The sequence below is a fragment of the Melospiza georgiana genome, chromosome 13, assembly GCF_028018845.1.
Source record: "Melospiza georgiana isolate bMelGeo1 chromosome 13, bMelGeo1.pri, whole genome shotgun sequence".
In the NCBI taxonomy this organism is placed as follows: Eukaryota; Metazoa; Chordata; class Aves; order Passeriformes; family Passerellidae; genus Melospiza; species Melospiza georgiana.
Window position 1 is genome coordinate 10172884 of NC_080442.1, and position 13233 is coordinate 10186116.

Genomic DNA, 13233 nt, shown 5'->3' on the forward strand with positions numbered 1-13233 from the left:
AAACTTTATATACAAACACCACAATGTAAAACCTACCAATGCAAAGAGTGCCAGTGACATCTGTAGTATAGCCCAGATTGCACAGACAATGGTAAGTTCCCCTCTCGTTGATGCACTCCCCATTGCGGCAGACGTCGTGAATGACCTTGCACTCATCAATATCTGCAATTAAACAAGGGTTAGCTCTCAATGGAGCAAAACTGATTTTGTGCAGCTTCATAGGTTCTTGTGACACAGAGAAAACCCACACCATACATAAAATAACTACATAAAATAGTGAAATATTGCACAGATTTAACAAGAAATAGCAAGTGGAAAAATACGGAATGGAGCATTAATTTAACTTTCTTATGCAGTGAACAAGCTGCAAGTGGAAGGGAGCAACTGAAGCTGATCATGTATCAGCCTTCACAAATCAAACATCCCTTTGCCTTCATGTACACAAACAGCTCTCAATATGTGCCTGCAACACACTCAAATGTGAGATGCAAATTCCCATTTGAGTGCACGTCAGAGTCAACCAGGACATAAAGAAAGTATCTGCCAAGGTGGGATGGATGCCTCATCATCCAGGGCCTTCGGCTGTGCACCATCGTCCCAAGGGACTATACTCAGTCAACACGAAAAATCTCAGAAAATTTCAGCTGATACTCAAAACATTTAGGACATTACAGTGTTTGAATATGCAAAAATAGAGTTTATAATTTATCACCTAATTTAGCATTGTCTAAGAGATCATTTAATGAGAAGTACCTGCTCCACTGGATGTGTATCCTCGGCCATGAGGGCAAAGCTTCTTGAAGGCCACGGTGCCAGGGAAGGGACAGACCTCACAGTTCTGCCCCCAGCCTCGGCCCCCGTCACAGCAGCACTCCGACTTGGTGACAGCGTTCCTGTTGCTCGATCCGATTTGGCACATGCTTTGTAAGACTTCAGTGAAGCAGTAGCCCTCCCTGTTGTCTGGAAAACAAATTGTGCATCACAGAGAATCCTAATGGTGAATGCCAGAGGGTCAAGAGATGTTGGGAATGTAGTCAGAAATGTAAGAGAAAGGGCATACTTCACCCTGAGACTGCGGAACTGAGAGTGAAAGACTACCAGCAGTAAGAACGAGAGAATGACATCTAAGGGAAACAAAGACAAGAAATTTAGCAAAAGGTGGAAGGCAAGAAGTTACAATATACTTAATAAAATGTATGTTTCTGTTTGAACCTAGAGAAAAAGGACTGGCTGAAAATCAGGATGAAAGAAATGTCAGAGCAGCTCCTGGCTGACTGAAACCCTGGAACACTCAGCTTTCACCCCAGCTGGACTGACTGAGGCAGGGACATGGTGAGCATGGGAAGAAGGAACTTGCAGGAAGGCCCCTTCCCAAAGGCATGTAAATTCAAGAGTGTGTTTTCTCACCATACATTTTAAGTTTAATTTCAGCCCTCATTGCAGCTATTCAAGTGTCAGCTCATCCAGGTGGAAGCTGGGACTTACCAAGGCACTCGTCCTGGCTGTCGCTGACCGTGAATCCCTCGTTGCACTCACACCTGTAACTCCCCACTGTGTTCACACAACGGCCGTTCTCACAGAGCCCAGGCTTGGTCTGACATTCATTCTCATCTGCATTTTTGAAAATTTATGACAAAAGTCCATTATTAGATTAATGTAGATAACAGACTGGTATGGAGCTTTCATGCTGTGCATTATGCCTGGTTAAACTTCAATTTTTTTTCTTTTTCTTATATTTTAAAGGTTTTTTTTTTTTTTTATTCAATTTTCAGAAGAAAGATGGTCATCTAGCTCACAATTGTTATATATATTATATCTGCAGTATAATATATATATCTGCATTCCTCACTGGTTTTCAACATTTTTCATAGTTACAGCTGCTGTTCTGAATGTCTTCCAAGGCTTACAAAAAATTCAGATCTACTCTCATTCCTGCTAGCAGAGATAAACAAGCCTCCAGCAACCAACCAAATCCTCACCTTCTTCCCTCAGAGCAGTCAGCAGCAGCAGTACAAACTGACACCCACACCCAGATTTTCGACTTACTACCCACAGATATCTACACCTGAACAGCAAAACCAAGTGTGTACAGCACCAATAGATCCATTACACAGGTAGTTGTGTAATTCTGCCCCTGAGTTTCTTAACACTTCATTAAATCCAAAATTTTTAGATCTGCTGAGGAACTGTGTATTTCAAGAGCTTCACCACTTCAGTGTCACTTACCTATACAGCCTTCCCCGTCTGGTCTGCGCTGATAACCAGGCCCACAGATACACATATAGGTGCCAATTAGGTTTTTGCATTCCATCTGTTTTGAGTCACAGTCATGAATTCCTTCTTCACACTCATTCTGATCTAAAACACAAGGTTTAGACTTTATTATGTAGAGACATGATCCTGGAAATTCACAATAGCAAATTCTGACTTTGGAATCTCTACCATAATCAAACCCTACACATACATTTATTGTTCTCAACCAACCATAAAATATACTAGCCTTGAGCAAACTGATTTCTCCCAAATGCCCATTTTTAGGGCAAGACAAAACTGTATCATCTGATATGATCTCACTTTAGGAAGATGTGTAAATTTACTGGCAGGACAGGCCTAGTACAATCAAATGCATAACGCAAACCATAGAATTTCATCCCAAATTCTTTCTGATTCAGTTACTTCCTGGGATTAAAACTCTGGCCCAACAGTGCAGTGAGTCAGAGCCCTGCCCCTGCAGGAACTGAAATCATTATCTCAGCACTGTGAGAGTGTGGTGGAGCTTTACCTCTGCACATTCTCCGGTCCTCGCGCAGAACGTACCCCCCGGGGCACTTGCACTCGTAGGATCCAAAAGTGTTCACGCAGCGGAAGGCGCAGAGCAGAGGGTTCTGGATGCACTCATTCACATCTGGGTTTGGGGTGACAAAGACCAAGGGGGGAGGGAAACACGTGTGTAAAACTCAGCCAACTTGAGTGCACAGGCTTTAGGTACAGGCAATACCACAGATCCCCGTTTACTGAGGACTAGATTTTAATAGCTGGGGACCCTTGGTTCTACTCTTCATGGATTTCTGTAGAGAAGTAGGCAACAGACACACCAGGATGTTTGCACAGCTACCTGAAGTTTCAATAAGTTCAACAGCAGGTAGCCAATGGAAATAATTTCTAGATCCACGGTGCCAAAATACTTGCTCAGTTAAAACTGCATCTTTTCAGGGGTTTTTTGATTGGTTATTTAAATTCTACATGCATTAATTCAGATTCTTCATAAACTGAATTCCATAAAACAATATCCTTACTTGAAACATTACTTTGAAGTACATTTACACACAAAATGCCTGGACTGCTTGAGCTATTAGTGCTATATAGTGACGTTTATGCACTCAGCTAGCTCCTCCTCTGCAATTCGAGCTTTTACCCAAATTCCACAGAGAAGCAAATGAAGCTCTAACTGTACTCACAAACACAGTTTGCATTTGCAATCTGATGCAAAAATAGAGGCATTCTTTTGCATGGGCTTGCAAAGAAATAGATTGTGGCAGATAATTTAGGAACAGCTGTGTCAAGCCAGAGGACAGTGTCAGAACGTCCCAGGACATTCTCCTCTCCCTGGCTGTAACAGAAGGAGATGAATATTAAAAACCTCATCCCATGTATGCAGAGATCTTTCCCCTGACACAGCCTCTCAGTTTAAGGACTTCCACAGCCAAAAGCCACAACCAAACTATCAAGCTTAATTTCCACTGATGGATTCCCCCACAAATTTGTAAAATCTCTTTCTGGGTCAATTTATACTCGTGGCCCTGCTAATATTCTGCAGCAAAGGGTTCCACAACTTAAATAAGTACCATGCATGTAAAAATATTTGCTTTGGTTTGTCTAACATGGGCCCTCTATTTTTGGTCCCTTTACCACTTGTGGCTTTATAAAGTCATATATCTCTTCAGCCACATTTTCCACACTGAAAAATTCTTATTTTTTTTATTCTATACCTCTGATCTTCCTTACTTCTCATCATACATTTTCAAATTTTAATTTTTGAAATGAGACACCAAAGCAGGAAGAATATTCAACCTAGGGGTACCATGGTAATTGTTGAGTACTGTATTAGTATTTTCCTGTTTGTTCCCTGTTTCTTCCCTAACTCACTCAAGCAGCCCATTTCCTATCTTCATCATGCACAGTGAGTCTCTTCACTCAAGGAGGCAGGCAAAAACCATACACACAGTAAGCAGCACTTCTGGGAACTGTTCTGAAGAGACTGCACCCTAACATGCTCCTCTCTGGGCAGTCCCATAGTAGATACCACCTGAAAGTCTGTCCACCCCAGCTCCAGTCAGAAAAACATACTACAGTTCAAGGTGGATACAGGAAGGGGAGCCAATTTTCCCATTTCAGATGAAGAGGTATTGTTCCAAGCATCCATATTTTGTTTTTAAAGCTGCTTTACTCCCCTCAGCTGTTTTCAAAATCAGGGAACACAATTACAACAACAGTCCTTAGCACACAGGAGTCTCACCTTCACAGGTCATCATTGGCCCAGGTTCAAATCCTTCTACACAGGTGCATTCAAAGCCTCCTATCACATTCCTGCAAGTTCCATTTCCACATGGGTTTCCAACAGCACATTCATCAGTGTCTGCAAGCAGTTAGACCAAGGCAGGAATACATGGTTATACACAACCAAAATGATAAAAAAATCCATGTTGTTGATGTACAACCAGAAAAATAGAAAATGCAAGAACTCAAAATACTGAATTAGAACCACAGACTCCTAAAATAATTTGAGATTGCTAGAGGCTATCTGGGTTAAACACTCAGCCAGAGCAGGGCCAACTTGGGGCAGATTGCTCTGGCCCTGCCCTGGCAGGCTTCAAGCACTAGCAGGGATGAAGACCCCAAATGTTAGAATAAAACTACCCCACTGCTCCTTAATGCCATACTTAGCAGCTCAGGAGAATCTCTAAAATGGAAGCTGGAAGAGCTGTACTTACCCACACATTCTGCTCCTTGTAGGATGTAACCATATGGACATTCACAGCGGAAGGACCCATCTGTGTTGATACACTGCCCAAATTTACAGTTATCAGGATCAAGGCACTCATCCACATCTTAACCAGAAATACAAACAACACAGTAAGTGCAACTGGCTTCATGTGCTTTCAGACTTCTCTCAAAGAACAAGTGTTCTGGCAAGAAATATTTCTGAGATCACAAAAAATACTAATATTTAAATTCTGACACATTAGGATTAGGGCACAGAATTTGTTTTGCAGGCCAGCTTTCAGAATGCAGAAAAGAAACTGATTCTAAATGTCAGATATAATCCTCTCTGACTGGGGCTACAGGGAAAGCAGCAGATATGAAAAGCAGTAGTCATCCAGTGCTCCTTAAATGCAAACTTTTGCCAATAAGGCTGAAGTGCTGTTTGTCTTGGGAGAGAACAGAATGTACTGAAGGGATCTGGGAAACCGTGGTTTGCACTTCTGGAGGATTAAAACCATTTACTGTAAACAGGCTACACATATTGTATAAGAAAAGACAAGTATGCTACATGACATTAGATCTCTTCTCTAGATCCTACATAAGTTTCCTAGCTTTAAAACAAGTTTAATTTCTGATATTTGAAATATTCAAGCTGGCATTTGAAATCAGTATGAAAAACTGGGGAAGGTAAAAGGGTATAGAAGTTTCCAGAATTCATGGTTTTGGGAAATAGTTGCAGAGGTGTTGAAATGGAGAATGGCTTATGGGTGGAAAAGGCACACTGATGTAGAAGTGGCATTGTGCAGTTCAGGCACTTACCCAGCCTTGCATCACCAGGTCCAACAAGGATGCCAATTCCAAATGGACAAATCTGTCTGAATGCCTCTGAAAAAAAAAAAAAAACCCATAAAAATCAAACCATATGTTAAATTCTATCTTAGCAATCAGCATTCTGCACAAACTACCTGGAACCCCTGCTATCAGTTCATCCTCCTCATGTTCAGGTCCAGAAAAAAAGTATGTTTATATATTAACTTATCATCTTATATTCATGCAAAAACTGTGATCTCCTGTATGCATAAGTATAAAATCCTGTGAATAATTAGCAGTATTTAACTTCCTTAAGAAACAAACTAATGCAGCATTTCTATTTTAGAAGTCTCAGTAGCAGTGACTGCATTTTTTCTGTTGTAAAACTTGCTATATTTTCTGAAGAAGGCATAATTTAATCCAGACTTAGCTATCTTAAAGCCCTTTCTTTTTTAAAATATGATAAAAGGCACTTTGATACCCTTTGGGAGAGTTTAGACTGTGAAAAACACATATGCTGACACTTCAAGGAAATGCTGCAACACAAGCTGTGCTTTTCAACTGCCTTTGGTTCACATGGTCTGTGTCAATGGAACGAAACATGCACAGGCAATAGGCCTAGGAGGAATATTGCAACTGGCACTTCTAATTCTCTTTTCTAACCTCAGCTTTTGTGAGGATTTTCTGCAAAAAATCTACACAACTAATGAATGAAATGAGCTGCAATCATGTATTGCTGAAACCAGTGACGCTGTTAACCGCATTTGTCAGCACGAATTACAGTCTGTTCAGCAAATTGCACCACCATGCTACAGAGCCCTGTTGAGTTGCTTGATGTTGAGTTACTCAGGCTTAAAAAGGATACCAACAAAGGAAAGTGTTTCTTTAGCAATGGTCCAGGCAGGTTTTCCTTCCTCAAGGCCTGTATTTTGTTATTTTTGCAAGTCATTCACATTTATAAGATTGCAAATTTACATTTTCTTAATAACAAAATTCAGATGAAGATCCAGTTTAACTGTTTGGGGGTTTATTTTAACTAGATTTCAAGTTTATGGCATCTCTTCCTATACCTATTTACAATTAGAAGAATTCCATTTTCACCTTGCAGGAATTGCTACTCAGAGCCTATCAAGGACCTACTTGTTGCTTTCCACTTCCTGTATGTGATACCTCCACAGCAAAATACCCAGCACCTAAACACTGTAACAAATCTATAAGCAAAGAAGAAATATGTTTGATATCTGACTATCCAAGGGACATGGTTTTTAAGACAGCAATGGCATCTTCTTTACAGTGACCTATGACAATTTCTATGGTTAAACACTTTTAGAAAACTATTTTTCTAAATTCCTTGTAATAAGAATGCCAATCCCCTTTCTGCTCAGAGAGGCTGTATGGTAAGCTAGTCAATAACCCACCATCTGCTTCCTCTGGGCAGAGCTCACAGGGATCTCCCCATCCCTGCCCCTTCAGGGCACAGCAACACTCTTGTTTGGAGTGGTTTCGGGACTTTGGCACAGAACACTTCCCATCTTCAAACTTGGTAAAGCAGTAGCTCACTCTCAGATCTGCACAGAGAAAAAAATTTGTTATGAGCAGTTAGAGTAACCTTGGCACAATTTTCACTTGAAGGTGTTAACTGCAAAATTACAAGATACACACCACCAAAACACCCAACTTCCATCTAGCTCTCTTAATAGGGACCATCATTGTCTCTGACTGTGGAAGATTTGAAAAAGGAGGGAAGCTCCCTACCTCAGTAAAGAAAAGCTATGGAACAGTTTCCTACTTCAGTATGGAAAAGCAAGGGTTTTTCTCTTTGGTCCAGCAGAAGTGGAAGGGCTGTACTGTCCTCTTACCCTCATTCCTCTTTGAAAAAATGGAATATTGCCTCATAAATTTATATTCTATTACTAGTAAGAATCACTCAAGTCAAGAGATTTTCATCAACTTGTAAAGACAATATTGTGTAGTGCTAAAATAAGAGGCAATTTTCAACAGCCCTTTCCTTCCTCATTCTTCCGGAGGTACACACAAACAAAGCAAACTCTCCCCGTGGCACCACATTTTATTCCCTGAAGCTGGGTAACCAGGATGCTGGACAGAACTGAGATCACAGACCACAAGCATCCAGCAGGAAGGGAGCTGGCAGCTCTCTGTGCTGGCAGGGGGACAGCAGCAGGGCAGTTCTGGAAGCAGCTGCTCATCCAGTTTTCCGGCTGCAGCATCAATGCTGGGCAATGTCCAGGTTTTAACAAAGTCCTAGGTAATGGGAAGTTTTAAACAAAACTTTGCTTGGCCTGAGATATTTGAAAAAAAGAACGGTCCTCTTTAGGGCATAGAAAGAAGCCCTTTTGAAATTCATACACAAGTGTGCACTTTCCCCTGACTTTGTGTGGAACAGTGGCCTATGTTAAAAAGCAGACGATTGGGCGGCATTCGTTTTTAGGATTTTGTTTCTCAGTGGGTTTTTGTGATATTTTTCTTCTCACCTGAAGAAAAAAAAACCCTCAGACTTAAAGAAACTTCATTTATACAAGCTACATAAACAGAGCTAAAACATGCTTTCTTGATGTTGAGTGAAGTAACTGTGCCAAACTGCATGGTGGTTTGAAGACTTGGATGAATGTTTACTGCAGGTTGGATTCACTTTTACCAAAACCACAATTTCATTTAGCCCACTGTGAAGGGAAGAACTTGCTATGGTGTCAACAAGCATCACTGCTCTGTGCCAAACAAAACTTCAGAGGTCCTTATAAAGGTCTTAGTCATCAGTGGTTCCCACTGTGCACAGAGTATAAGACATTTAATGCTGCATCTATTTAATAATTTCCAAAGCCTTTAAAGTAACTCACTCCCTAATTTGTTGTGCTTATTCTTTATACACAAAATAAACTAACCTGTGGCTTTTAATTACTAGATATTCAGCTTTTAGCATCTCATCTGTTAGTGCCCATGTTTAGGCTCTGAACTGTGTATGCAGTAATCTGGAAGCCAAATGACACTTCAGATTTCCCTAAGCAGATGGGTACTTATTGTCCACACAACATTGTTTGCAAATTTTTTCCAATAATCTTTTTTTCCACCCACGTTTGCAGAGAGGATCAGCATATAACAAGTGTTATGGTGAATATGGTGAGTGCCAAGGAGAGTCTTAAAACCAGAAATGCTGCCTTGAGCCTCCTGTCTATTCATGCTCCATCTCTGGGTCTTGTTGGTGTCTACCAAGAATCCAGGTAGCCCCAACATTTCTTCCAGGGGTGTAACAAAGGATTTCAGGACAACATAATTTCTTTGCTTAACCTGGTGCATTTAACATTAACTTCACCCCTTTTATTGCAGTGTTCTGTTTAATGAAAAACAGATGTTAGGGCAAGACAGAACCTGGCCCCAGCTACAGAATTATCATGTTTTCCCTATGAAAAACACTGTCTGAGTCCAGAGCTTTCTCACTGTATTAGAAACAGCTCGCTAAAAAGGCTTTTATGAAACAGCAAACAAATTTTGAAATGCCAGAAAATAGAAATGAACTTACCTTGGCATCGCCTTCCTGTGGAAGACAATACAAAGCCTTCTGGACACAGACATTTGAAACTGCCTGGAGTGTTGCTGCATGTGCCCAGGGCACAAATTTCTGGCTGTTCCACACACTCATCAATGTCTGTAAGAAAAGTAATTAAAGAGATGAGAAACAATAATATTTACACTGGCAGCTGTACTACATAAAGGACTATCTTACATCATCACTGATATCTATCATATTTGACAAACAAAAAAGCCCAAAAAAAGAAAGAAAGAGGAAGCAGTAACCCAAGTGCAAAATCCACAGTTAGTTTTCAAATCCTCAGGCAGTAGGCAAACTTCAGCAGTGTATCACCAAGGAAACAGCCTGAGATTATATTTTTCTAGGGTTCAGAACAAGTAGTTCTGGTTCAAACAAATGCTGGAGAGACCTTTTCTATGAAATGAGAGACTTACTAGTGGCTACAGTTCAGAACTGTACACTGCCAGAAAGGACTAAACATTACTCACATTTAAATGCAAAGAGAATAGGTAACAATTGTGAGCAGCTAAGAAATAGACAGAAGAAAGATTGTTCTGTACACACCTTCACATTTGTCATTCTGCAGGATGTATCCAGGAGGACAGATACATCTGAATGAGCCATCCAAGTTCTGGCATGTGCCTGGTGAGCATTTTCCAGGCTCCAGTGCACACTCATTGATATCTAGAAGAAAAGAAAGACAATTTATTGGAGGTAATTGCTGTTATCTCAATAAATCTCTGACTATGGCCACTTTAATTTTGATTCCATCAAACTGAAAGTGGAACTTTTCAGGAGTGGGAGGAGTCATCTTCTTGTCCTCTTGTAATTGTTTCTTTCTGCCAGGTACAATGATGGCAGTGTGGCAGTTCTCTCTGACCCCACTGTTTCACTAAGTATATCTGCTCAAGGTTTGCCACCCTTTTTTTCAACCCTAAAAGAAAGCACTCACCAACACAAGTCCTTCCATCCAGAGCCACCTCATAGCCATCATTGCAGAGACACTGGAAGGACCCAATGGTGTTCACACACTGACCATTTCTGCAGAGCATTCCATTTCCACTTGCACACTCATCCACGTCTAGGACAAATAACATTGAAAGATGTCAGAAACATCAGCAACAATGGAAACTGGGTAAGTGAGATTTCTGTTTCCACCATATCAACAAAGTAACTGGTAACACAATCTCATTTCAAAAGCAAGTGAGAAGAAATTACTCTATTATAAAATTGTCAGAGCAGGAGTGGAACCCAAATGTTTCTGTATCTTGGTCCAACATTCAAGTGGCTCTAGAAAGGGGAGCAGTGCAGAATCAAAGAGGCCTTTTGAGACTGACACATAGGGTTACTTAACAGTACTTATGGCACTTCTATTAGAAGGAGGAAGCCTCAGGAACACGTCCCTGTGCTCAGCACTCCTCACCTATGCAGTCATTGTTGTGTGAGAGGATGAAGCCCAGGTTGCAGCGGCAGTTGAAGGAGCCAATGGTGTTCCTGCAGGTTCCGTTGCCGCAGGCGTCTCTCTCGCACTCGTTAATGTCTACAAAGGAACAGCAGAGAAATAACCACACTCAACACAAGGGAAAAGGACTGTCACAGCTCTCAAAAAGAGATTTTACATACACTTACACACTTGGTATTAACATATACAAAAATAATGAAGGGTCCAACAATCATTTACTTTACTTTGGCTCCTATACCACCCTTCCCAAAGTAAGTGTAATCTACTTTAATTGTAAGTATTCTGAAATCTCAATTTGCTCATACAACACACAACTGATAGCTGTGAATGGGTGAAATACAAAATGTCCTTGTTAATGAAGATGACTGTTTCTGTAAAAGGTTTTTTTCTGGCAAGAAATCTACCCTTCATTCACTCTATTAACAAGTAAGCTGTATATAACTGCTGCATTGCAATCATAATCTATTAAATTTCTTGCCTAAAGGAATAAATAAGATGCTCCAGAAAATTCTAGGATGAATATTTTCTTCAAAAATGAAAACATTAGTAGTTCATTAGACAGGATATGTAATTTCAAAGGTTCACTCTATTTTAATGAGATGGTTTTCATTCAGTATCAGCTTTTGATCATCTCTAATGGCCAGTTTTGCACCTTTGTCTGGTGTTAAATGGCTCACAATCTCAGATATTGTAATGCAACTCCTTATTACAGAGAGGACAGGCTTAGTAACTATTTTAATGAGAGCCTAAGCTAAGTTTAATTTGATATACTTGCCTATACACATTGTCCTGTCATCATTGGTTTTGAATCCATTGTGACAAATGCAGTAGAAGCTTCCAACAGTGTCAATACACTGCCCATGGCTGCAGATATTGGGGATTTCTTGACATTCATTCCGATCTGAAAACAAAGAGGAGCAGTGAAAGTTGAGGCTTCTAAACCACAGGGCTGGGAAGATGTGTTAGCAGCAACCAAGACAGCATCCATGCATGGCCTAACTTAAAATAGTATTTTTAATTTATTAACGACAAAAATAGTACCAAGTAAATCCTAGACAATCATGGATGACCCTGACAGCCCCATGCCCAGGACCTCTGTACATCCCATGGGGCTGTGAGTAACTGGATGGGTGTACAGGGAGGACCAAGCTGTCCCAATGCTATTGATGAGAGCACTGCTAATTACAGCTTAAAGGAGGCAGAAGGAAAGCCAATGCTGTCTTAAGAACTCCTAATCTTCAGCTCAGGAGAGCAGAGACAAAGGAAAATCTATGACTCTCTGGTGCTTTGTGGGTAAATGAATAGTCATGTGAAAAACTAATTTATAAGAAAAACTATTTAGTTTACCACAATAGAGAGCACCAGAAGAATGCTATCTTGAGGGTAAGATAAATGCAGGACTCCTAGTGCTAGTGGCTGTGATATACTGGGTTTGACTCAATAGCACATAAACTACAGGGGTGTGATAGTTTTCCATGCAGTAGCATGGCTGATCCAAGGTGCTCCCAGCAGAGTGGTTGGGAATTTCCTTCCTTTGCTGGATCACGTACTTTATCAACCACTTGTATTTTTACTCTAATTGTGTAACTTTATTTTCACCACATATAAAATAAGAGCTAAATACAGGGAAGTATTAGTATTTGTGCCAATTAATCTTTGGAATTGTAACCCATATCAGAACCTCCCCTTGCTCTTCCTGTACTCCTGCACTGAACCCTTAACAACAACAATTACATTAGGAACATATTGAATATTTACATGTGCCACTGCATAGCTTAACAAAGCAAAGTTTTAGTTCTCATAGCAGTGTTCTGATTTCCACTACACCCTTTTCCCACAAGGGTCACATGAAACAATGAAAAACTGCACTGCAAGGAAAAGTGCACTTCCTAAAACTCAAGTACTGAGAAGCAAAATCCCAAGGATAATGTATCTAGCTTCCGTTGTAATTCTTATTTTGTTCAGAAATGTATATAGTATTTAATATTTACAGCAGCATGTCCCACTGCACTCTTTAAAATCTCAGCAATTCTTCAAGTAAGATAACTTGAATGCCTCTCTGGACTAAGATATTGTAAGAAAAAGCAAATTGATAAGAAAAGTTCAGTCCCACTCAATAAGTATTTAAAAATAAAGTTATGGGCCCTGTTTAAATCTATATCAAAGTTAGGAAATTCAAAAATAATCTTTTCAAGTCAGTTATTGCGTAGAGGCAAGAAGATAAATCTACCTTATCCACAGAGGCGCCAGCAGCAAGCAGGGAATTATTTGTAAAAATACAAGTGGAAAATAAATTGCTAAAACACATATAGAAAATCATAATGAAAATCAGAAAATACAGAAAGGTAGTGCATCAAATGGTGTTCCCTTCCTAGATGTGACAAGGGCTAAAGAAAATGAAAGACAAACACCTACTTAGGTTTTTAACTCCCAC

The 13233-nt window shown here is 40.2% G+C and overlaps 1 protein-coding gene across 5 annotated transcripts in view; it reads right to left on the bottom strand.

The window, feature by feature from the left end:
* The window catches only part of FBN1 (fibrillin 1), a 141492-nt gene that overhangs the window by 9039 nt on the left and 119220 nt on the right, over positions 1–13233 (bottom strand). Inside the window, exons 45-59 of one of the 5 annotated variants that reach the window (XM_058033123.1) lie at positions 11575–11700; positions 10761–10877; positions 10290–10418; positions 9902–10021; positions 9329–9454; positions 7212–7361; positions 5803–5868; positions 4992–5108; positions 4517–4636; positions 2783–2905; positions 2227–2358; positions 1486–1611; positions 1066–1124; positions 754–960; positions 37–162 (exon numbers count right to left, since the gene is read on the bottom strand). In XM_058033123.1, coding sequence (XP_057889106.1) covers positions 37–162; positions 754–960; positions 1066–1124; positions 1486–1611; positions 2227–2358; positions 2783–2905; positions 4517–4636; positions 4992–5108; positions 5803–5868; positions 7212–7361; positions 9329–9454; positions 9902–10021; positions 10290–10418; positions 10761–10877; positions 11575–11700 — 1844 coding nt within the window. Of the gene's footprint in view, positions 1–36; positions 163–753; positions 1125–1485; positions 1612–2226; positions 2359–2782; positions 2906–4516; positions 4637–4991; positions 5109–5802; positions 5869–7211; positions 7362–9328; positions 9455–9901; positions 10022–10289; positions 10419–10760; positions 10878–11574; positions 11701–13233 lie in introns of those variants that run through there. The other 4 variants (XM_058033121.1, XM_058033122.1, XM_058033125.1 and 1 more) reach the window with 4 other exon arrangements.